The following is a 25,280-nucleotide window of genomic DNA, read 5'->3' as shown; positions in this document are numbered from 1 at the left end:
CACATAGCTTTGCCCATAGTTCCTCTACTTTCATCATACCGGAACTATATGATCTCCATTCATTGTCCAAGTAGGGTGCCAGCAACTGATTATCTTCTCTTCCTAGCAAAAATTCTCTCCTAACCTTCTTCATTGATTTATTTATTTTAGTATCACCGTCGCAATGATGACATCGTGATCACTAATCCCTGTCTCTATACTGACGCCGTCGATAAAGTCGGGCCTGTTTGTAGCCAGAAGATCTAAAATATTTCCAAGGCGTATGGGCTGTCGAATTAGCTGCTCAAGATAGTTTTCGGGAAATGTGTTTAAAAGTACTTCTCAAGACATCTTGTCGGTACCCTGCATCCATAAACGAGGCAGTCTACACTCGGTAGGTTAAAGGTGCCTCCAACAAATATTGCATGATACGGGTATTTCCACGCAAATGAGTGTAAACTTTCTTTGCTTGACTCTAAAACTGCCACGGTGATATCAGGTATCCGGTAAAAACATCTAAGAATTAACTTGATTTCTCTTAGACGTGCTATACGCGTCCAGATAAATTCACAGTCGCACTCAAAATCTATCTCGTTAGAAGCAGTATTTTTGTGGAGTGCAATTTACACTCTCCCTGCTATGGCGTCTGATCTGTCTTTATACTTTCCATGACTTGCTAAGTATTTCAGAGCTTTCTGTTTCCGGTTTCAGCCAGCTTGCGGTCCCGAGAATAATTTGATCGCGACAAATTTGCTAGAGAACAATAAATTCGAGAACCTCGTTACGAGTACTTCATTAATTTGCTGATAAATTCTCGACAATCGAAGTGTCTGTACTCTGAACCACCTGGTCTGATTTCGCTGTTTGCTTGTCGACTGACGAGTTTTCATTAGAGCACCTCAAACAACAGCTTAGCCTTAAAAAAAAGAAAGTGCATTCCACAAGTACTCTGCTACCCACCCAAGTAGCTGCTTTCTATATTTTCCGATACAACTTCTCCTGCGGCATATTTCGCATCCTGAATCCGTACTAATTTCATTAGACATTATCGCATTTTTATGGCTGTAAACACGCCACCACCACCAGCGTTCAACCTATGTTTTGAACATACAATCCAATCGGAGTTCAGAATTTCACTGCTGTTGGCAACTGGTTCCTGTAAGCTTTCTGTGTCTTGTGCATTGTTACCGTTTATAAGCGAAGCTAATTCCGGGACCTTTTTAGGTTTTATCCCTGTTATTACCACTGTGGCATATTGTAATTTATAGATACCACTGTACTACGATAAACGGCGTGGGAAATACTGCACTGATACAAAAATTTGAAATATAGCTCATTTAATAGTGCTTCTACTAAATTAAACATACATCAAGAAACTGTTGTATTGTCTGATCATCATAACATGACCTGACCCCCATAAATTATTACATCATAGATTGCATTTACCACATATATTCACTCACAGAACACAAAAGTTATTTTATAATTTTAAAATGAAAAACGAGCGAGAACGTTTAGTTTAAGGTCTCTGGACAAAATTCCATTTAAAAATGACTTCTGTTTACGATTCTGTAGTATACTCTGAGTGCTGCAATTCGACATTAAGGTCTAGCTCACTTTTTACTGTGTAGAACATTAGCTAAATATTTGCAGAAATAGTACGAAATTATCAGTCTAATCTAATTTTAGTCTATTTCGAATAACTCGCTATTATTTACAAATTGAAATCCTCCAATTTCTTTTCCCTAGGGCAAGAATATAATTTCAATAAGCTGACGGAAGAAGAAGTGAATTCTCTTGGACTGCCATATGACTACGATTCCATTATGCATTATGCGAGGAATACATTCTCTAGGGTAAGTAAAGGATGAACGATAACCAGAATTATTTTACACATTTTAGGTGTTTCCATCCTCTTATAGTTTACTTAGCTTGTGGAATACTACCACGCTTACTAATTTGAGATTCCATCATTTCTATATGAGAGAGATACGCTGAGAACGTTGTACATAATCAACGTACTACCAGAGTAACAAGCAACGTATCTTGGATAAGCTACACTTCTAATACTAGAGACTAGTGAACTCTAGTTTTACATCTCTACGACTCCCAAATACGTACCGACCGTCAGGAAATTCTTCCTGGTGGTTGCCTTTTGCCGTATATGTCAATAACATTGCTTCCTGTTTTTTTAGCATTCCAAGGTCTGCAGTGTTATACAAAGGAAGAAAAACGGATGCTTGCGCATAGCGATGGTTCATATTTAGTTCTGCTCCTTTATTCCTGCAGTTCTTTCGGACGCATAGTGCAGTTAGTTGAAGACGGCAGCCCATTTCGATCACTTCTGGCCGTGCGGTTAAAGGCGCTGCAGTCTCGAACCGCAAGACCGCTACGGTCGCAGGTTCGAATCCTGCGTCGGGCATGGATGTTTGTAATGTCCTTAGGTTAGTTAGGTTTAACTAGTTCTAAGTTCTAGGGGACTAATGACCTCAGCAGTTGAGTCCCATAGTGCTCAGAGCCATTTGAATTTTTCGATCAATTCGGGAAATCTCGACAACGGTTACACTACAGCAACTCACAAGAAAAGTAAAAAAAATTTTCCTTACACTTGTCAGTTTGGTGAACCTCTGCAGCACTCATTCATGACGTTGACAGTTGTCATCTAATGCCCTGTCGAACAAAAAGTATGAGCAGGTAGTTGTCGTAAATAAGATTACCAGTAGAAACTTCGTACTGCGCATCGAGCAATCCGAAAAATTCTTTTATGCGTTAAATGCGTGTCATGAATCTAATCATATAGCATTTACGTGAGGTTTACTTAAAATTTAAAACATTCCATTCAAAACTATCGAACATTACTGCTACTCCCGAAAAATTAAGTATTTCAAGCTGCGGAAGGTCGTTCCCACGGTGGATGCAAACCAAGACTATCGGGTGATTTCCTAGCGTGTTATTCACCAACATTGCACTATCAACGCAAGTATTGTCGTCAAAGGATCGTCAACTCCGCCAGTGTTGATTCTTGGCCACAGCAACAGCCTGCCACGAGGATACGGGGGTGCTCTGCACATAAATACAGGCATGTTTTTTGTCCTACACTTTCTCTAGCTGTAAATGCGTTGGCTTTGCTATCATATTAATCTCACACATTCTACGGGCGTGTGCAGGTCGTTTTCACAATTAATGTTACTACGTTACGACTAGGAAATGAGACACTTAAAGTAGTAAAGGAGTTTTGCTATTTGGGGAGCAAAATAACTGATGATGGTCGAAGTAGAGAGGATATAAAATGTAGACTGGCAATGGCAAGGAAAGCGTTTCTGAAGAAGAAAAATTTGTTAACATCGAGTATAGATTTAAATGTCAGGAAGTCGTTTCTGAAAGTATTTGTATGGAGTGTAGCCATGTATGGAAGTGAAACGTGGTCGATAAATAATTTAGGCAAGAAGAGAATAGAAGCTTTCGAAATGTGTTGCTACAGAAGAATGCTGAAGATTAGATGGGTAGATCACACAACTAATGAGGAGGTATTGAATAGAATTGGGGAGAAGAGGAGCTTGTGGCACAACTTGACTAGAAGAAGGGATCGATTGGTAGGACATGTTCTGAGACATAGAGGGATCACCAATTTAGTATTGGAGGGCAGCGTGGAGGGTAAAAATCGCAGAGGGAGACTAAGAGATGAATACACTAAGCAGATTCAGAAGGGTGTAGTCTGCAGTAGGTACTGGGATGTGAAGAAGCTTGCACAGGATAGAGTAGCATGGAGAGCTGCACCAAACCAGTCTCAGGACTGAAGACCACAACAACAACAACAACGTATAATTTGTGTTGATAATTTGAAAAGCTCGATGCGGTTGAGCTATCTTCAGCCACATATTGCGACTGGTTGTAAGCGAAAAATATATGTGTTTTTGGGTGATCTAACCCCAAATTTCGAACATATTCAGTTGTTTGAAAGCGACTGTAGGCGTGAAACTATACTTCAGGACATCCCACTTCCATTTGCTATATCATGCTTTGACTCTCCTGGCTCTCACAAGTCAATGGCCCCCAATGCCTCTGATTACAGTGAATCCGTTAATGAGACACTGTACTCTCTTTACTTGTATTGTAAGCGAAATTTCGATGCCTCCTCAAGGCCCTGCACTTAAACAACACCCCTGTTATCGTACTCATAACTAGTTGACTTTCTGGTCTGAGTACAACGGGTTTTCTCTTCTTCCTACAGTAATATATATAGATTGTACCCCAAGATGTCCTCACACAACGTACTGCCCAAGATGAAGAAAGATATTCTTACTGGCCCCTAACTGTTTTGACCAGGGCGTTTAACACTGTCGTGTCCAGAAAGAATATTAATGCGTCATACCAAACATAAACAGCCATAATGGCGTTGTACTCCATGCAGTATCTTCAGCGATAATAGCTGCTACGAACTGTTAGTTCTGTCAGCAGTGACCACAGCCTAGGACAGCGGCAAATACCTTCCTCTTCTTAGTAGCACTCTCAGAAGAAACTAGTGTTATGTTGTGTATCCAAATGAATACAACACTATCGTGGTAGAATAAAGATTATAGTTTAACACCTCGTCGACGCCTGCAGTTTTGGGTGAGGACGGGATATGATATTGCCTCTGTTGCGGCCGCCCCTATTGTATTACCGGTGTACTATTATATGGCGAGGCGCAGGTCCCATTTACGAGACATGTCTACGACTGTACATGTATGGGATATTGCATCCTAGTTCTTTGCAATACACACATTGCTATCCTCCAAAGACAAATGTCAACCAACAATGACACCATATAAAAGCTAGCTGAAAGGCAATAAGTAAACAATCAGCGATTTTCGCCGAATAGAAGCTCTTTTTGAAGTCTTAGTACTCGAAATACTAATTTGTCCCAGGAATACGAGGACTGCTCAAAAAATCCCGGAACTTTGTCCACAAATTTTTTTGCGCTTATCTTTTACTTACTGTGCATGGTTTCCTTCGAAATACTCTTCTCCACGATTAACATATAGCTCCCCACGCCGTTTCCTCTTCCGGAAGTAATCTTATTATGCCTCTTGCTGAATCGCGCGAAGCGCCGTCTGTGAATTTCCTTTTATCTCGTCTACCGTTGCAAATCTTCGTCCCTTCAACGGGGTTTTCAACTTTGGAAATAAAAAAAGTGCACAGGGGCCAGGTCTGGAGAGTACGGAAGATGAGGCAGCACAGTAATTTCGTTTGTTGTGCAATAGTCACGCACCAACAGGAACGAAAGGGCGGGTGCGTTATCGTGCCGTGGGACGAACTTGGCGGTAACACAATGCATTCCAAGATGCTGTGTGAGGATTTCATGACATGATCCAACTGAAATGTTACATTCTTCTTCAATCTCTCGACAGTCAGTCTTCGACTGGCATTCCTGAGATGAGCGTCGTCGGTAGACATCGAATGCCGTCCTGAACGAGGGTGTTCTTTAACTTCGATCCGGCCATTTTTAAACCATGTGAACCATTCGTAACACCGAGTACGACTTGATAATTTAAGCACTACTCACCGTAGGCTTCCCGCGTCATTTATTGTGTCTCTATAAAGGTTTCCTTGAGTTTCACGCAAAATTTAATGCATCCGCGTTGCTCCTCTAACTGTGCCATCTCGAAATTCGAAACGTTCTACTCAGTACAGCAGTTAACAATAACTAACAGACATATAACAATGAAACTTCCGACAGTCACACATTAAACACAGACGCGTGCACGGAAGCCCCCCCTCATTTTGCTCCAACCCACCATTGGCGCGAAATTACGAATGTTCCGGAAATTTTTAAACAGACCTCGTATAGCATGTTGATACGGAACGGTTCTCTCTTTTACCCATATTTTATCCGCGTTGTACACTGAGGTGACAGAAATCATGGAATACCTCCTAACATCGTGGTGGACATTCTTTTGCTCGGTGTAGAGCAGCAACTCATGTAGAATGGACTCAGCAAGTCGTAGGAAGACCCCTGTACAAATACTGAGCCATGCTGCCTCTATAGCCGTCGATCGTCCATATTTGCGAAAGTGTTATGTTTGCGAAAGTGTTGCCGGTGTAGGATTTTTTGCACGAACTAACCTCTCGCTTATGTCCCATAAACGGTCGATGCGATTCATGTCGGGCCATCTGAGTGACCAAATCATTCATTCGAATTATCCAGAATGTTTTTCAAACCAATCGCGATCAACTGTGGCCCGATAAGGTGGCGCATTGTCATCCATAAAAATTCCACCGTTTTTTGGTAAAGCAAGTACATGATTGGCTGCAAATGTTCACCGTGTAGCCGAACATAATAATTTCCAGTCTATGACAGGGTCAGGTGGACCAGAGGACCCAGTCCATTCCATGTAGACACAGCCCCCACCATTACGCAGCCACAACCAGGTTGCACAGTGCTTTGTTGACAACATGGGTCCATGGCTTCGTAGGGTCTGCGCCCCACTTTAACACTACCGTCAGCACTCACAAATAGACAAAAGAAATCGGAATTCATCTAACCAGGCTACGGTTTTCCAGTCGTCTAGGGTTCAATCGTTATGGTTTCAAGCCCAGGAGAGACGTTGCAGGCGATGTGCTGTTAGCAAAGGTACTCGCGTCGGCTGTCTGCTGGCATAGCCCATTAACACCAAATTTCGCCGCAACGTCCAAATGGATATGTGGTGTCACCGCCAGACACCACACTTGCTAGGTGGTAGCCTTTAAATCGGCCGCGGTCCGTTAGTATACGTCGGACCCGCGCGTCGCCACTATCAGTGATTGCAGACCGAGCGCCGCCACACGGCAGGTCTAGAGAGACTTCCTAGCACTCGCCCCAGTTGTACAACCGACTTTGCTAGCGATGGTTCACTGACAAAATACGCTCTCATTTGCCGAGACGATAGTTAGCATAGCCTTCAGCTACGTCATGTGCTACGACCTAGCAAGGCGCCATTACCAGTTACTATTGATACTGAGTCATGTACAGTCAAGAGCGACGCTCATCATTTATGGATTAAAGTTAAGTATTCCACCAGCTACGTCCGTTTTTCTAAAGTCTAATTTCCTTGTCCTGTTCCAGACCCCACGCCAGCCTGCGTGAGCTAAAACGCGTGCTTTTCGGCTTCCTCTAGTACCCGGTGTTGGCTCTCCTGCCAACCCACAACAGGATACGTTTGTCGTACGTCCCACATTGATTTCTGCAGCTATTTCACGCAGTGTTTCTTGTCTATTTTCACTGACAACTCTACGCCAACACCGCTGCTCTCGGTCGTTAAGTGAAGGCCGCTGGCCACCGCGTTGTCCGTGGTGAGAAGTATTCACTATGGATCCTTCAATATTGAATTCCCTAACGATTTTCGAAACTGAGTGTCCCGTGGGTCTAGCTTCAACTACCATTCCGCGTTCAAAGTCTGTTAATTCTCATCGTGCGGCCATAATCACGTCGGGAACCTTTTCACATGAATCACCCGAGTACAACTGACAACTCCGCCATTGCACTGCATTTTTCTATCTCGTGTCAAGGTCTATAGAACTTGCCTTGTGTACACCGGCCGCGGTGGTCTCGCGGTTCTAGGCGCGCAGTCCGGAACCGCGCGACTGCTACGGTCGCAGGTTCGAATCCTGCCTCGGGCATGGATGTGTGTGATGTCCTTAGGTTAGTTAGGTTTAAGTAGTTCTAAGTTCTAGGCGACTGATGACCACAGCTGTTAAGTCCCATAGTGCTCAGAGCCATTTGAACCATTTTTTGCCTTGTGTACGCGATACTACCGTCATCTGTATATTTGCATATCGCTGTTCCGTGACTTCTTGTCACCTCAGTGAATATTTCTCTTCATGTTGCAGCAGTTTTCAGAAATACAAGGACAACTGAAGGAAACCTTAAACTTTCAGCATTGCACTAAGAAACCTACCTTTTGAAAAGAAGCTGTATGGATGAATATCTATATTTTTGACAGCAGCCAGGAGTAGGTAGCCTCCAAAGCCTGATGTCACAGGAATGTTTTCCGTACTTTGGTTATAATTACCTTCCTCTTTGATGCCTGAAGCAGAGCTGTCCTGCAAGTATTAAATTCGGTGATCAGCCATATTACTACGTAACGAGAATGAAACAACTGCGAAAAGTAGTGACATGTTTCAGTCATTTCACTGCGAGTTAAGATTACGTCTGTATTGCTACTTTTGCCATCAGTAAGACACGAAAATTGCCAAAATAGTTCAAAGCTTTCTCTAGCTCATCAGAACCTCCCTGATAGTGTATCTCGACCCTCTCAGGAGCTGTCTTATCGTTACTATCTCAGTTTAACGTGCATATCAAGCATAGACTGAGAAGGAAAATGGGAACTGTCTCAGGCTTGCTCCATTCTCAAGGGATTGCAGAAAGATTGCCGGTAAATCTGAACTGAATTTACTTGAAGAAAGACTTACTGAATCTCTCGAGAACCTACTTAGCACAATCCTGGAGTTTACATTTAGGTTGAAATTTGTTAATGCTATTCAACTCACCGTATACTGGGCCTAGAGGATCAGTGAAATCAAGCTTAGACTAATTATAGCTCGCCCAGAGGCATATAAGCTACCGTATCATTTCTCCATACACCATTTGTGAAGTGAATACATTGTATATAAAAGTACCCTCAGCCATACATATCATAGTGATGTACAAAGTATCACTGTAGACGTAGACTATTATTTGAAAAAAAAACTCCTGTCTCTTAAGCCTGGGAAAGACCACAAGTCACTTCTGTTCGTAATCAAAGTAATAGAACAAGCTCCTGAAATCACCAGTTGTGTTACCGACGTCTACCTCCAGATGAATACAGTACGTTGCTGGAACAAGTATTCAGATGGAATGCAATGACAGTTCTTTAACGAACTGTATTTTTTTAAGGTTGTGTTCAGACGTTCAACAGGCATCGCTTTCTTTCCAGTTTCGGCTTAGCATTCAACAAATGAGCAAAAATAGTCAGACATAATTCTTTGGAGACTAAATTAGGTCATATACGCTTTTCATTCCATAGACTTACAGCGAGGAGTTCCTTCAGGATTTGGAACGCATCACAAAAATGAAAGTACGTAATACCGGTACTTCCTTGCGTAGGAATTGATGTGCTTATGTTTCTTCCACAGATCCTAAGAGACATCGTCCTCAAGGATCTGGAAAAAGTCAAAAACTGTATAAATTTTTCATTGATATATTAATTAAGGTCTTATATCTAACATTTACAAGTACATATACTAAAGAACATAAAGAAATTCCACGACAATTGTAGAACATTTCATAGAACACATGATGGAAATTTCGCAGATTTTGATGAAATGAAAGGAACTAGACCAGTCACAGTCCTGATACATAGACTTCTGTTAGGGATCCACTTTACTGTATTGGCAGAGAAACAGTATTTTATATGGAAAGGGGCTTCACTGAATGAAAAAGCAAGGAACACTACTGAGATAGGTGATAATTGAACTGAAACAGGACACTGGAATACAAAGAGAATTGATTATTGATGCTGACTGACTTGTTCAGTGGACGTATACTATGTGATCAAAAGTATACGGACACCTGGCTGAAAATGAATTAGAAATTCATGGCGCCCTCCATCGGTAATGCTAGAATTCAATATGGTGTTGGCTCACCCTTAGCCTTGACGACAGCTTCCACTCTCGCAGGCATACGTTCAGTCAGGTGCTGGAAGGTTTCTTGAGGAATGGCAGCCCATTCTTCACGGAGTGCTGCACTGAGGAGAGATATTGATGTCGGTCGGTGAGGCCTGGAAGGAAGTCGGCATTCCAAAACATCCCAAAGGTGTTCTATAGGATTCAGGCTAGGACTCTGTGCAGACCAGTCCATTACAGGGATGTTATTGTCGTGTGACCACTCCGCCACAGGCCGTACATTATGAATAGGTGTTCGATCGTATTGAAAGATGCAATCGCCATCCCCGAATTGCTCTTCAACAGTGGGGAGCTAGAAGGTGCTCAAAACATCAGTGTAGCCCTGTGCTGTGATAGTGCCATGCAAAACAACAAGCGTTGCAATCCCCCACGCGACCACATCATAACACCACCGCCTCCGAATTTTACTGTTGGCACTACACACGTTGGCAGATGACGTTCATCGGGCATTGGCCAAATCCACACCCTGCCATCGGAACGCCACATTGTGTACTGTGACTCGTCACCCCACACAACGTTTTTCCACTGTTCAATCGCCCAATGTTTACGCTCCTTACACCAAGCGAGGCGTCGTTGGGGATTTACCGGTGTGATATGTGGCTTATGAGCAGCCGCTCGACCATGAAATTCAAATTTTCTCTCTTCCCACCTAACTGTCATAGTACTTGCAGTGGATCCTGATGCAGTCTGGAATTCCTCTGTGATGGTCTGGATAGATGTCTGCCTATTACACATTACGACCCTCTTCAGCTGTCGGCGGTCTCTGTCAGTCAACAGACGAGGTCGGCCTGTACGCTTTTGTTCTGTACGTGTCCCTTCACGTTTCCGCTTCACTATCACATCGGAAACAGTGTGGAAATCTCGCGTACAGACGTATGACAGAAGTGACACCCAGTCACCTAACAACGTTCGAACGTCTTGAGTTCCGCGAAGTGCCCCGTTCTGCTCTCTCACGATGTCTAATGACTACTGAGGTCGCTGATATGTAGTACGTGGCAGTAGGTGGCAGCACAATGCACCTAATATGAAAAACGTATGTTTTTTGGGGTGTCCGTACATTTTTGATCACATAGTGTGATACGAAATATTTTTAAAATGTTAAAAATACACCGTAAATTAAAAATATACTAAAACGTTATTCAAGTGGAACTTCAAAGAGGAACCATATCCAAAATAAATACGTCATGAATAGAAATTTCACTTTGCTACCTCATGTAGGACAATAAGCAAATGAAACATTGAACTGAAGATTCTTACTGACAGAAGGACTTTCGTTGTATTGTCCCGAACACATCAGAATGGCCTAAGGGTCTAAATCATTTCACTTAAGGTTTTTGATCCAGGTGGAGCTGCCATTCAATATATTTAATAGTGACAGATGTGGATGCCTTGTGTTCTAGAAAATAAGAAACATTTTTCACTCGTGAGTAGGGGTTGCGGTAGAACGTATCACAAGTGAAACGTATTCCAGCAGCTGTGTTACAAATTTGAAAGCAGTATGTGATACAAAGAATCAGAGTACCTCATCATCGTAGAAAGGCACCAAAATAAATGTTATATATTTATTTAAGGATGAGTTCAATTATATCAATGTTTATTCTTTGTATAATGTTAACTTAGTGTCAGTGGTTGAGACAATGTGAAATGCTAGTACGTAACTACTATAATACTGTAATAAAAAATAACTGGAAATAGAATGTTGCTTTTAAGTGGCCGCTGTATTAAGAAAAATAGTGACAGAATTAAATACACTCAAAATTATTCTTTTAGCAAATATGAAAGATAAGAATCCGAGTGAAAGTGTGTTTATTTTTATTATAGCTATGTTTCAACAATACAATTTATTCACCTTTTTGTTATCAGCCTTATTTTTAACAGTTGCACTCTTCAGCTACTTTCTGAATTTGTCAGTGGATATAGAGCGTTCTAGGCTGGTTCATAAACTCCACAAAAATCATTAATTACTTACAGCAAGAGGGTTAATTTTTCCTTCTTCAATATTTTTATTTTTCGGTGTCCTGTGTTTCTACAATCTGTGTTTCATATTTATGCGTGAATTTTAACCATTATTAGTGTAAAAAACATTTTTTCAGGTGAATGCTTCTCAAATATTCCAAAGTAAAGACATCATGTAAACCACACTATGAGGAATGTAAACATATTTGAGACCAGTAACTGCTGAGTAAAAAAAAATCGTCGTCTATAAAAAAATCATACTTTCTGAACCCCATATGTACATATCAGAAACATGGTGTTTATGTTCAGAGGCGGCCGATGTGGCCGAGCGGTTCTAGGCGCTTCAGTCTGGAACCGCGCGACCGCTACGGCCACAGGTTCGAATCCTGCCTCGGGCATGGATGTGTGTGATGTGCTTAGGTTAGTTAGGTTTAAGTAGTTCTAAGTTCTAGGGGACTGATGACCTCGGATATTGAGTCCCATAGTGCTCAGAGCCATTTGAACCATTTATATTCAGAGTCCCCAGTTGATAGATGGCTGAATATGACAACTTACTCCCTTGCCACCTTGAAGTCTACCTTTAGAATTTCAGTTTGTTAACATTACAAGCAGTGTTTCCATATTTAATCAGCATGTTACATTCCTTTGAACAAACTTTTCTGATTCCATTTCACATATAGAAGTAGAGCATATTTCTTTTCGTGTTTACGCTGCTTGGTCTAAAATTTCTGTAATTATAAGCAGGAAGCATATTTGCCGTTAGGTGCAGCTGGTTTTCAAGCAGTGCTTCAATAATCTAACAAGAAGTTATTGAAAGTAGTATTTGCGTACTGTTGTTTTTTATTTAAAGTTCCAAAAAACCATTTTAGGAGGTAAACGTGAATATAAGTTATCACAAAATGTTATCAAAATATTAAATCCAAATTACCATGTCTGATCCAACAAAAAGGTATAGCTTGAATTTAAAAAAATAATGTATGTATTTTTCATTTGATGCACAGCGTTAAAATACAGTGTTAATATGACTTAACGAACGTTTACCTTTTGTCTTTTAGGGTACATATTTGGACACCATATATCCCATAACACCCCTTGGTGAATCATATCCAAAAAAACGACCAGAAATTGGACAAAGAATTCGTCTTAGCGCAGGAGATATCGCACAGACAAATTTGCTTTACAAGTGTCCACGTAAGTATGCTCTGCATTTTAACTAGTTAATTTCATTAAAAAATCACAGAAAGTTTATAAACAACATGGCATGGACAAAATCTTTAGACATAACAACTATAATTGTTACAAGGGAGGAGCTTTGATGAGCTGGGTATTACAAATGACTGTCTCATACCTTGAGTTCCCCTGAATTCCTGTGCGCCAAACCATCTGTTCAAACAATTTGATGAAGGCCTCATCACAGGCTTCTTTCTGGAGGTCCTGAACCTACGCACCACACATATTGAGTCTCAAATCACTGACCATGGATGTAGAAATCAGATGGAGCTCCAAAGGGCATTGGTGAGTGAGGAAATCCTTTGTTTACACCACACACTGAACTGGTCTGTTGTCATGACAGAGGAGAATCCTACACGCTCTTGATCTGGGTTGTGATTTCTTTAGCTTTTCCCCCTATAGTCATTGACAGAAAGTCCCAAAGATTTACTGCCGGTACTGGGCAAACTTCTAAATCGTTACTTTACTCTCAGTAAATTCTGGGAACTAGCCCGCAGTATAATACAGGAGAAGAATAAGGTAGTTAGCAAACACAGCAGATGACTTCCGATCTGTCGATACCATCACTGCAGCCACCAAAAACATCGCCACTGACTCAGCTGCCACATATGTTTGGATGCAAATGGTGTATAGAACTCCACTCCAGAGATGTGGGAGGAGGGATATAATTCAACTAAACGTCCCAAGAGGTCAGTTTGTTAACACAGCTGGTGATGTCGATAGGGTTGCTTGCCAAAATATTATGCCCATTGGACAACGAGTACTGGCAGAACAAATAAGTACACAACATTCATTTCCCAAAATTTTGTGCTCTTTTCACTACCAGTAGCCAGGGCTGCTCTTGAAAGCCCCAAACAAATGAATGCTATTTTGCTAATAGAAGAAATTGTTGCGGCCATGTTTCATCAATAGTTATGAAATAAGATACTTCTTTTGACTACCTGAAATTGAACTTTTCTATCACTTGTTGGCAGAACACAATAATGCCTGCAGCACAAATGATTGCAGAATTTTGTAACCCAGAGATTCTAATTTAGGTTCTTATAAGCTACAGTTGATCCAATCTAAAAGGTGCACTCAATTTGTTGATAGATAGGTCTGCTGGCAGGATCCATTTCAGTCACCATACTGTCTCAAAGTTAGTCTTCAGCTGTAGTTGCTCTTACAGACCAACTCATCAGCTTTGGTCTTCAAGAGAATGTCTTTCATTCTGACCATTCTGATTATCAAATCAATGAAAAATTGCTATAATTCTTCGAGCTTTCCCAGCGAAATGTTGACATGTTGAATAATTAGATCTCCTGCGTGTTGGTCATGTCATTGTCACATGTTATTTCTATAGTGTGACTCGCTGTCTTGTTCAGGTTCTCCCTAAGACTGGTCCTTGGGTAGCTCAGGTCCAGTATTTATGTCTGAATGTAGCTAGGAGCTCCGAGTTTTGTCCGCGCCATGTCAGGTGCTCCATCTGCAGTCTGCAACTAACAGAGGCGGCTCTAGTTGCCCTGTCTTGTCACTGGTGGTCCAACTCCTGCATGCACCTGACCTGGCCGTCCTCCTTTGGTGTTCAGCCTATTGTCTGATGCTCTACTTCACGTCTGCACCATGCAAGGTGTTCTGTTTGAGTAGATGCGGACAGCGTTTGGAGTACCAGCCACAAGAGAGAAAAACTAGAGCGGCTCCTGCTGGGAGTGGACCATGGATGGAGCACCTGACGCAGCGTGGACCAAACAACAGAGCACCTATCACCATTCAGGCATAAATACTGGATCTGAATCTCCCAAAGACCAGTCTCAGGGAGCACCTGAAGAAGACAGCGAATACGGCCATCGAAATATTGTGTGAGAATAACATGAACAAACAGCAGAAAACCCAATTATTCAACGTAACAAATTATTGATGTTGTAGTTGAAGAGCTGCCCTAAGACTGCTGCAGACGTTCTAGTTATTGTTGTGCATTTATTCCTACTTATAATCATATACATTGGTCCTGTAGAAAAGTTCTCATTTCACCATTTCAGCTACAGTGCTGCCTTAGTCTGAATGGTACTTGTATCAACAAACAACAGAATTATAACCTACCCAGTTGGTCAAGCATGCTGAAACTTGAAAAACTTACTATCAATATTGTTGGCGCTACAGACCATAGTTTTTTCTATCCTAATGGTCAAATATTTGAGTGCAGCAAAAATAATACTCCCTAAAATGGATTTTTGTGCAAATTACAACAGTCAAGCAAAGAGTGGGAAATTCACAAATGGTGTATAAAATTGACCAGTCAGAGGTCTGGTTTTGCAAAAAATATTTAGTTACTTCAAAGTAAGCTGAGTAATTAAGAAAAATTAGTTAGTAATTTGCCAACGGCCTTGCCGCAGTGGTCACAACCGTTCCCGTCAGATCACCGAAGTTAAGCGCTGTCGGGCCGGGCTAGCAATTGGATGGCTGACCATCCGGTCTGCCGAGCGCTGTTGGAAAGCGAGGTGCACTCAGCACTTGTGATGCAAACTAAGGAGCTACTTGAATGAGAAGTTGCGGCTCCGGCCTCGGAAACTGACATACGTCCGGGAGAGTGGTGTGCCGACCACATGCCCCTCCATAACCCCATCCAGTGACGCCTGTGGGCTGAGCATGATACGGCGGCCGATCGGTACCTTTGGACCTTCATGGCCTGTTCGGGAGGAGTTTTTTAGTTAGTAATTTGAGGTAAACTAACACAATGGATATTTCTGAATTTTTATGGGCGAGCAAAGAGTGGAAAATAGCAAGTAGGGCATCAAATTGATCGTTATGAGGTCTAGTCTTGCTTGAAACTAATCAGGGTAATTAAGAAAAACTTACGTTAGTGACTTGAGGGAAAATTGAAATATTTCATGAAATCATGAACAGCTGCTGATAGCAACGTAAATGAAGTGTCAAAAAATATCAAATCGCCTTACAGTTGTAAACAGCAAATATCACAATTAATTTGTACTTCGTACTTCAGCGTACAGTCCATTCCTAAAATAACATTCAAACTCTGCTCAGAAACTACCAGAACCTCATGCTCCAAACACAGTTCTCCTATGCTAAACTTCAGGAATACAAGTTCTCTAATGGGATTACTTAATTTGGCTGTCAGTCATATGACACTGACTCCTATCACTGGCATCTCTGTTAAATGTTGTTAGTCTTTCAAATATTTTTTTATAGATTCTGAGATAGCCAGTATTATGCTATCCAAGTCGATTACCACATGCTCTACCTTGTTGTATACAATTATATTAATTGTAAGTTGACATACTTTGAGGTAAGTCTCCGTAATTTCCTCTTCTGGTATTTAGCCTTGAACTGCTTAAGCAAATCTTCAAACGTTTTGCGTAATTCCAGTGCTTGATCTGCCCACCCCTGAGAAGCTCCAAGACGCTGCTCCTCCATCGATTTTTTCTCTACCCTACAGTTAATCAGTACCCGACATGTACATTCCTTTTTGAACATCATTACCATTGGGGCTACCTTACCTTCAGGATCAATCTTCCTATCAAGATAACCAAGCAGTTGGCGCTATTCTGGGTGAGGCTTTGTCCCTTAGCGCTTTCCTCTAGTGATTACACTCTTTCCTGGATTCCAGAAGTATCCTTCTTCATTTTATTTACTTCCCCCGTCAGCACAGAACTATTTCCTGAACTCTCCTTTTCAAGACTTTCTTTCAGTTCCTCGTAGATAATTTTATGGTTCGCTGACTTTGCATTGGCTTGAGGATGCAGCTCTCGATGCAAAAATATCAGCATGTGCCCTACCTACTCCTATCTTCTGCCCCACACAGATCTCAATAAGCAAGTAATAAAGTTTAGGACGCCGAGATGAATGGTGGCACCCTACTGAAGTGTTTGCCACCGTTCCAAGACGCTCGCTTCGTAACATACAAACGTCAAAGTCAGTCCACTTAGCGTCTCTCCAGCGGAACTCTCTGCTGTTCTGTCATCAGCGACGACCTAGTGTCGCTTCCTACCTGCCTTCACCCATCAAGGGACACTCCATTGGTCGGTTCTTCGGCCACCTTTATTCTGATGTATTTAAATCTGGCTTGTTTCAGAAAATAATTTACATTTCGGATGCACTACCCTAGATTAATCTCTACTGTTCCCCTCTCTGTCAGTCTTAAATTGAACATTACAAGCACTCCTTGGTTACTCCAGAAACATACTGCTTGAAACTACCCCACTATCTCTCCACCAGTATAGGCTTCTTGCCCGTTACTGGGGCCAGTCGCCCCTCCTTCCCTGTATTCACGACACTGCAGCTACTAAGGCATCCATCTTGGGCCCCTTGACGGCTTATTGCGCAACATCAGAAACTTTGCAGAAAATTCTTTTCCAGCAATGTAGCAATACCACCATAATGGCACTAATGTATAAGCATCTCAGATGCTGCACATGATTTCAACAATCATTCAAAGGCCTTCTAATGTTTCTAATATATTTAAATATCGACAGGTATTCTGTTATTATTAAGAGTATGTGAAAGTTGGGTACAGTGTGAGTACGATATAAATGAGGTATGACACGATACGGTAGACGTAACACTTCTCTGGACGAATATCTACAAAAGTAAAAGACACACAGCTGTTCACCTTGGACCCTAAGAACGAACTTAAGTCTCTGGTTACGTCACAGATATTGCACTCACAGCATGTCAGCAATGTATATCACAATGCATGTCACGACAAGTACACAGATCAAGAGAAAGCTGAGAAATTTTAGTTTATGCCGTAATTTGAAATTTTTGTCTCATTTCTCAAACGATATTTTAATCTAACAGTCATCAGAGCCCTACGTAGTCTCAAAACCAGTGGAGTGATCCTTGATTGGTTGGAAGCTACTACAAAGAAAGTTTTTAGCTTATGCACATCAGTTTCATTAAAGAGAATAGTCAGAAAACCAATAAATCTCCGTGACTCCAACAGAAATAAAGTTTTATTATATTGTATGAAATGTAAGTTATTAAACAAAATGTAATTTTACCACATAAGCTCTATCTCTTTCAACTGCCTTATGCCACAGTGGAACTGAGGCTTCTATACCTGCACAGTGGAAGTCAAGAACAGCATGCTTGAGCGACTGTTTAGCAGCTTTCACAAAGGTGTCATCATCTTCAAATGTTGTTCTGCGAAGGATTCCTTGAGTTTACCGATGAGATGGTAATCTCACGGTGCCAGACGAGGGCTGTAGAGTGGGTATTTCAGTGTCGGCCACTCAAGCTTTGTGATCTCAATGGTGGTTTTCTCACTGTCATGTGGCCAGGCATTATCATGACAGCAAAGCACTGAGTGTTTTTCTGATGTTTTGGAACGCAACACACTCGAACATGAAGTTTTTTAAGAGTTGCCACATACTTATTAGAATCTATAGTGGTTCTGTGTGGCATGATGTCCACAAGCAATAGTCCTTTTGAATCAAAAACACAACAGCAATCACTTTTCCTACTGATGGCACAGTTTTGAATTGCGCCATCTTCGATGCATTTGCATGATGCCATTCCATTGAATGCCTTTTCGTCTTCAGTTCACAGTGATTCAACCAGGTTATCTGGAAGAGGGAGAGGGGGTGGGGAGGAACCAGGGAAACTGCCCCGGTGCCCCGAGCGGCGATATATTATTGAAGGAAAAACCCTTCTTTCACAAAGCGCCTAGCATTCAGCGCACGTTTGTCTAGCGTTGGTTTTTGAACATTTTTGAACACGATCTAAGTTGATTTCTGAACGAATCATCAGTTGATTTTTGAATGTGTGCATAATGGACGTGATGTCTGCCAGGGGAATGCCCGTCGCATCAAGAAATAAAGAAGCTTTCCCGCAGACAAAAGGGGACGTGCTGAGCCCAATGAACCCGAACTGACGAATTCCAGTCGCTATTGATGTGGTAGATTGGATGTGCGAATGATAAGCGTTGTTATAATTATTACCGAAATCCATAGATTCATACTACCAGAGCGGAAATAAAAGACTAACAGAGTGACAGGCAAGAAAAATTACATATTGTCTTCTCGGTGTATACAAGAAAAAGAAATTTAGACAGAAAATTTATGCCAGATCGCTACACTAACTATTAAGAGCCAGTTGTACAGTCCCCCATTAGCAGCCGCTTAGGTTCTGTTCTCGGAATAGTGCAGAAAACGCATTGTATGAACATGTATTAACTCGTAACCGGAGAATAAACGCGGGATAACTAAACCGGTGATTCTGGCAGGGTTAGTGAAATTAACCGGAGAATAAGTTTTGGCAATGGCAGGAATAGTTACAGAATTAGTGGTAACAAGATTGATTGTGAGAACGAGAAAGGAGAAGAAATGGGGGCAACAACTTATATGAAAGAATATGACGATTCCAAATTATATAAAACGTATGTACTACTACTACTACTACTACTACTACTACTTTTCCATCTCATGATTGAGATGGAGCATCTGAATGAAATGTGAAACTATTTCCTAACGTATAACTTTTTGCTTGTAGTAGGCTTAATAGGTATTTGATATTGGTACTTCTTGAATTATCTTCGTGTTATTTATGTAAATGGGGTAGATAAAAATGACCAACTGTGCCAAAACAGTCTCGTTTATCTGACGCATGTTACAATTGCTGCAATATTAGAAAGGACTATTTCGTTTTATCAAGCAGCCAGTGACAAAACAGATGTAATCAAATCAAGAAACCACACCAATCTTGGGTGCTATTCGTAGTATCAGCTTTTTCACTATTAGACAAGGACTTTTTGATTTTTCATATAGCAAAAAGTTTGACGAACTTTGATGAGGTAATAGATACTTTCGCAGAAAGGAAAGCATGCCGCGTAAAGCTATAGAAAAATTAGAGAGAAAAAATGCTGGGACCTATGGATTGAAGATACATGTACAGTTTTGCTTGCCTCTTGTCTTTACTGGTTTTGTGTTTCCTATATTTAATTTTATGTCACACAAAAGAGAAAGTTATTAGTTAACAGGAAATAAAGTGTGCAAAGTTTCTGAAGACTTATTCTCTCGGCCACAAATAATCTCACCCACTATTAATTGTGAGTTTTTTTTTAAGGTGGCTAGGATGTCAAAACGACCAACTGGAAGTAGGAGAGGCACCACAGGACATTTTAATTTCCACTGTCCTGAATATAGGTTTGATGGCTTCCATTACAAAATACACACGTTTTAATTCCACAGAGCGACGTGCGAAAGAAGACTGCTGTGTGAAGAGGCATACTTAAGACCAAATGACATGTCTTACATTTCCTCGAACATATATGTTTTATATATCAAACTCTTCAGGAAAATGTGCGCTACAAAATGAGCATACTTTTGAAAAATCTTTTTTTTCTAAATTTTTTACGTCCTACCTCAAACGCTCGAGTGGGAGGAAGAGAGGGGGGGGGGCGCCACTACCAAGTTTTTGTCCCAGTTCGGAAATACCATAGATCCGGGGCTACTCACAGTTCTTCCAAAGGAGCCACCTTCAATATTCTTGTACTGCTCCAATGGTTTGCTGCACACTGTCTTCCGTGTTTCTTTGCGAGCATCTGTCAAAATTTTCGGAGTCCACCTATTTCGAACAGTTTTCAGCTTCAAGTGTCTCAATATTCTGTACATACTCACTACTCCTACTCCCAAACGAGTTGACGGTTTATTCACCGTTAATGTGTTTGTCATACAAAATCAGATTGTGAATATGCTGAATATTGTCAGGAGTCTGTGCAGGTTTCATTAAACACTTTCGGTTTACAAGCCGTGTCACTCCGAATAAAATATTTGAGCTTTCGATGACTGTCTCTGCCATCGTCATCAGGATTTAAAAATCACTGATTACGGGTGCTGGCACTGTGCTATGCTCGTATATTTACAGTACCATCATCTTTAACCTCCCAGATAGGGCGGAAGTAACGCAAGCTTGGTAGGCAAATTGGGCAGCTCATAACAGCTTAGTTCACCGCTGCAGTGAATGACAGATGGCGAGAGAGACCTGCGCCTCGTTTGAAATTGCTGCTCCCGCCGCCCTCCTATAAGCACCAAGCATCTGTCTTTTCTTTTGTTCAATGTCCAGAGCCCGCCTCTATGCCCTGCTAAGAGTGTACTTGTGGTCTTGTGTTAAAATTGTTGCTGCTTATTCTAATTCCGGCCGCTTCTTTTATGACAGAATGCTTCGTCTCTTCAAATTATATTTTATCCCCGTTTTCTAGGCAACATTCAGTCATGGCGGGTTTATCAAGTTCCCTTCGTTTAGTAGGTCGTCAGTGCTCTGCACAACACTCAGCAATATGGCGAATAGTTCATCATATGTAAATGCTGTCACATTCACAGGGAATAGGAAACACATCACCAACCTTGCTATTTGCTGCTCCACAGTATGGGAGAAATGCAATCTGATTGGCCTCTTCTGCCGATTCACGAGACGTCTTTCATCAGTGGCACCAGAAAACTTTTTCTATTCTCTCTTGCTGTAACTATTTTCCCTGAACACGCTCTTCAAATGCTGAAATTCAGACTCTATGTGCTAACGTGCCCAGAATCGTTTCCATGTATACAGGGTGTTGAAGTACTCGTTAGTGTGCGTAGATTTCCTGTACACTGAATGTGTCTTCCACTCAACTAAAAAATCCAAGAACAGAAGCTTGCTATTCCTCTCTATCTCGACAGTTAATTTAATAATGGAATGGACACCATTCAGGCGGTTTACAAACTGCTGCAGTAGGGGAGAGTGGGGCACATTGAACCATAAAAAATATTTCTTCGTGTTACTCATGCAATAATTTTATTACAGAGTTGGGATTTACAGATGCTACAGTTTAATCATTCAAGTATCAAATGGCCTTATATGTGGGGTACAATGAACCACATTAAACACGTTCATTGAAAGAACCTATTTAGCATACAAAGTAAGTGTAAATGTACTTTAAACATAATGTTTACATATATTCCATGTGTGAATTATATAATTAAATTTGTTGGCACACTGTCATGTAACTTATTTTGGAATTACCGAACATCCATGGACTCGAACCTGATTCCAAATTTGAAATAGTATTTTTGTCTCTTTGTCACACCATCAGTAGCAGGTCACGGGAGCATGTAAAGTATGTTGCTAGCTGGAACAAAAGCTTCATCCTTCACCTGAGGAAGATACACTACTGATCATTAAAATTGCTACACCACGAAGATGACGTGCTACAGACGCGAAATTTAACCGACAGGAAGAAAATGCTGTGCCATGCAAATGATTAGCTTTTCAGAGCATTCACACAGGGTTGGTGCCGGTGGCGACACCTACAACGTGCTGACATGAGGGAAGTTTCCAACCGATTTCTCATACACAAACAGCAGTTGACCGGCGTTGCCTGGTGAAACGTTGTTGTGACGTCTCGTGCAGGGAGGAGAAATGCGTGCCATCACGTTTCCGACTTTGATAAAGGTCAGATTGTAGCCTATAGCTGTTGTGGTTTATCGTATCGCGACATTGCTGCTCGCGTTGGTCGAGATCCAATGACTGTTAGCAGAATATGGAATCGGTGGGTTCACGAGGGTAATACGGAACGCCGTGCTCGATCCCAACGGCCTCGTATCACAAACAGTCGAGATGACAGGCGTCGTATCCGTATGGCTGTAACGGATCGTGCAGCCACGTCTCGATCCCTGTGTCAACAGATGGGGACGTTTGCAAGACAACAACCATCTACACGAACAGTTCGACGACGTTTGCAGCAGCGTGGACTATCAGCTCGGAGACCATGGCTGCTGTTACCCTTGACGCGGCATCATAGGCAGGAGCGCCTGTGATTGTGTACTCAACGACGAACCTGGGTGCACGAATGGCTAAACGTCATTTCTTCGGATGAATCCAGGTCCTCTTTACACCATCATGAGGGTCGCATCCGTGTTTGGCGACATCGCGGTGAACGCACATTGGAAGAGTGTATTCATCATCACCATACTGGCGTATCACCTGGCGTGATTGTATGGGGTGCCATTGGTTACACGTTTCGGTCACCTCTTGTTCACACTGACGGCACTTTGAACAGTGGACGTTCACATGTGTTACGACCAGTGGCTCTACCGTTCATTCGATCCCTACATAAAGAAAATGTTCGACTGCTGCCCTGGCCAGCACATTCTCCAGATCTCTCACCAATTGAAAACGTCTGGTCAGTGGTGGCCGAGTAACTAGCTCGTCACAATACGCCTGTCACTACTCTTGATGAACTGTGGTATCGTGTTGAAACTGCATGGGCAGCTGTACCTGGACATGCCATCCAAGCTCTGTTTGACTCAATACCCAGGCGTATCAAGGCCGTTTTTACGGCCGGAGGTGGTTGTTCTGGGTACTGATTTCTCAGGATCTATGCACCCAAACTTCTTGTAAATGTAATCACATGTCAGTTCTAGTATAATATACACTGCTGGACACCGTAAATGCAACACCAAGAAAGACAAGAGGTAGCACAACAAAATTTATTTTGTAGATAAAATGTTGACCAAGTATCAAATGATTACGTTTACAGACGACTGTGACATGTGGTTCCTGCCAGAATCAGTAGCCAGAGTAGCCGCCATTGTTGGAGATCACCGCTGCCACACGTCTCGGCATTGAGTCAAAGAGACGTTGGATGTGTTCCTGAGGTACAGCATCCCAAGCAGCTTCCACATGTTGCCAAAGATCATCTGGTGTGGCAGCTGGGGATGTAATCTGGGTCACTCGTTGAGCAACCGTGGACCACATGTTTTCTATCGGCGAAAGATCCGGAGAGCGAGCCGGCCAGGGAAGCAATTCAATCTGGTTATTGACGAAAAAGCTTTTGAGAATGCGTGCCACGTGTGGTCGAGCATTATCCTGTTGAAATATGGCTGTGGCCGAGCGCTGAAGGTAAGGAAGGACAACTGGCTCCAGCACCTCGGATATGTAGCGCCGGCTATTTAAAGTACCGGCAATGCGTACTAGAGGCGTGCGAGAGTAATATCCAATACCGCCCCATACCATAATATCCGGTGCAAGACCAGTGTGGCGGTGCATAATGCAGCTGTCCAGCATCCTCTCTCCACGGTGTCTCCACACTCGAATCCGACCATCGTGGTGCTGCAGACAGAAACGTGCCTCGTCAGTAAAGACAACGTCATTCCATTCTGCCGTCCACATCCGTCTGTCATCACACCATTGGCGACGGAGACGTCTGTGGTTCTGCGTCAATGGTAGACGAAACAATGGACATCTTGCGGACAGACCACTCTGCTGTAAACAGCGTCGAATGGTACGCGCAGACACTGGATGATGCGTTACAGACGCAATGTGCTGTGCTATGGTTCGGGATGTCCCTGAGCGATCCGTCACTGCCATGCGCACAATTTGCCTATCTGCACGTGCAGTGGTGCACCGAGGTGAATGCGATCGACCACGTCGGTCCGTCGTACCCTCCTGCATCCAACGGTCACATATCCGCATTACAGTTGTTTGGTTTCGTCCAACACGACTAGCGATTTCTCTGTATGATAATCCACAATCTCGGCAAGCACCCTATTGGCTTTTGCTACATCTACTACCTCAATTGACAGATGAGTTTCATGATTGTCTGAAATTAGAAGCGCAGGATTGTCTTTGCTACTACTGAATTTGTGGAAGAAATGTTTCACGACATCCACAAAAAGTTCGCTATTCAGCCAGCCACTCTTTATTGCTAACCCCAGGGTGCCTGTTGGTGCATTACTTATCATATGTCGTTTAAAATGTACTCGAGGAAATATCATTGCCAGGGGCAAAGGAAAGTACCACCTGCACTGATTATGCAACAGGTGGTGACTACGACACCACGTTCTGCGCTAGTTGCTTGTAAAATCTGTTTATTTCTCTTTTGTGCCACTATCTTTGGAAGCCTATCTGGTACAGTTGCGGTACTTGCTTCATCCAGATTGAAAACCCTTGTACCATCAGCGAAAGTAGGGTATCTCTGGTAAAGGTCTTTCAAGTTTTTGAAGAAATTCGGAACTATACCGATTAAAGGATGTTGCTCTGGATAAGCTGCAGCCGCGCGGGAGTAGCCGAGCGGTCTTGGGCGCTGCAGTCATGGATTGTGCGGCTGATCCCGGCGGAGGTTCGAGTCCTCCCTCGGGCATGGGTGTGTGTGTTTGTCCCTAGGATAATTTAGGTTAAGTAGTGTGTAAGCTTAGGGGCTGATGACCGTAGCAGTTAAGTCCCATAAGATTTCACACGCATTTGAACATTTTTGATAAGCTGCAGCCCTCTGGGGTTCAGATACTTAAACTGGGATTTCGTTTCATGAACCCATGGAACCAGTTTACACCAGCCATTCCCTCCATCCAGTTCTCAGGATGTTTCGGACAATTTTTCACAGCCGGTTCACTTGCTAAGCGCCTGCATGTTGTAGTGTCAACACCAAAGAGTATCTAAGAAGAATGCAACAAATACTCCACTAA

At 42.3% G+C, this 25,280-nt stretch overlaps 1 protein-coding gene across 2 annotated transcripts in view; it reads left to right on the top strand.

Annotated features, from left to right (window-relative positions):
• LOC124555244 (tolloid-like protein 1) overlaps positions 1–25,280 on the top strand; it is a 584,842-nt gene that overhangs the window by 385,792 nt on the left and 173,770 nt on the right. For both annotated transcript variants that reach the window (XM_047129105.1, XM_047129104.1), the window contains exons 5-6: positions 1,729–1,835; positions 12,672–12,807. In XM_047129105.1, the coding sequence (XP_046985061.1) occupies positions 1,729–1,835; positions 12,672–12,807 (243 nt within the window). The remainder of the gene's footprint in view (positions 1–1,728; positions 1,836–12,671; positions 12,808–25,280) is intronic.

The sequence above is a fragment of the Schistocerca americana genome, chromosome X (assembly GCF_021461395.2).
Source record: "Schistocerca americana isolate TAMUIC-IGC-003095 chromosome X, iqSchAmer2.1, whole genome shotgun sequence".
Taxonomy (NCBI): Eukaryota; Metazoa; Arthropoda; class Insecta; order Orthoptera; family Acrididae; genus Schistocerca; species Schistocerca americana.
The sequence above is the reverse complement of the archived record's forward strand: the minus strand, read 5'-3'. Positions and strand labels throughout refer to the sequence as shown.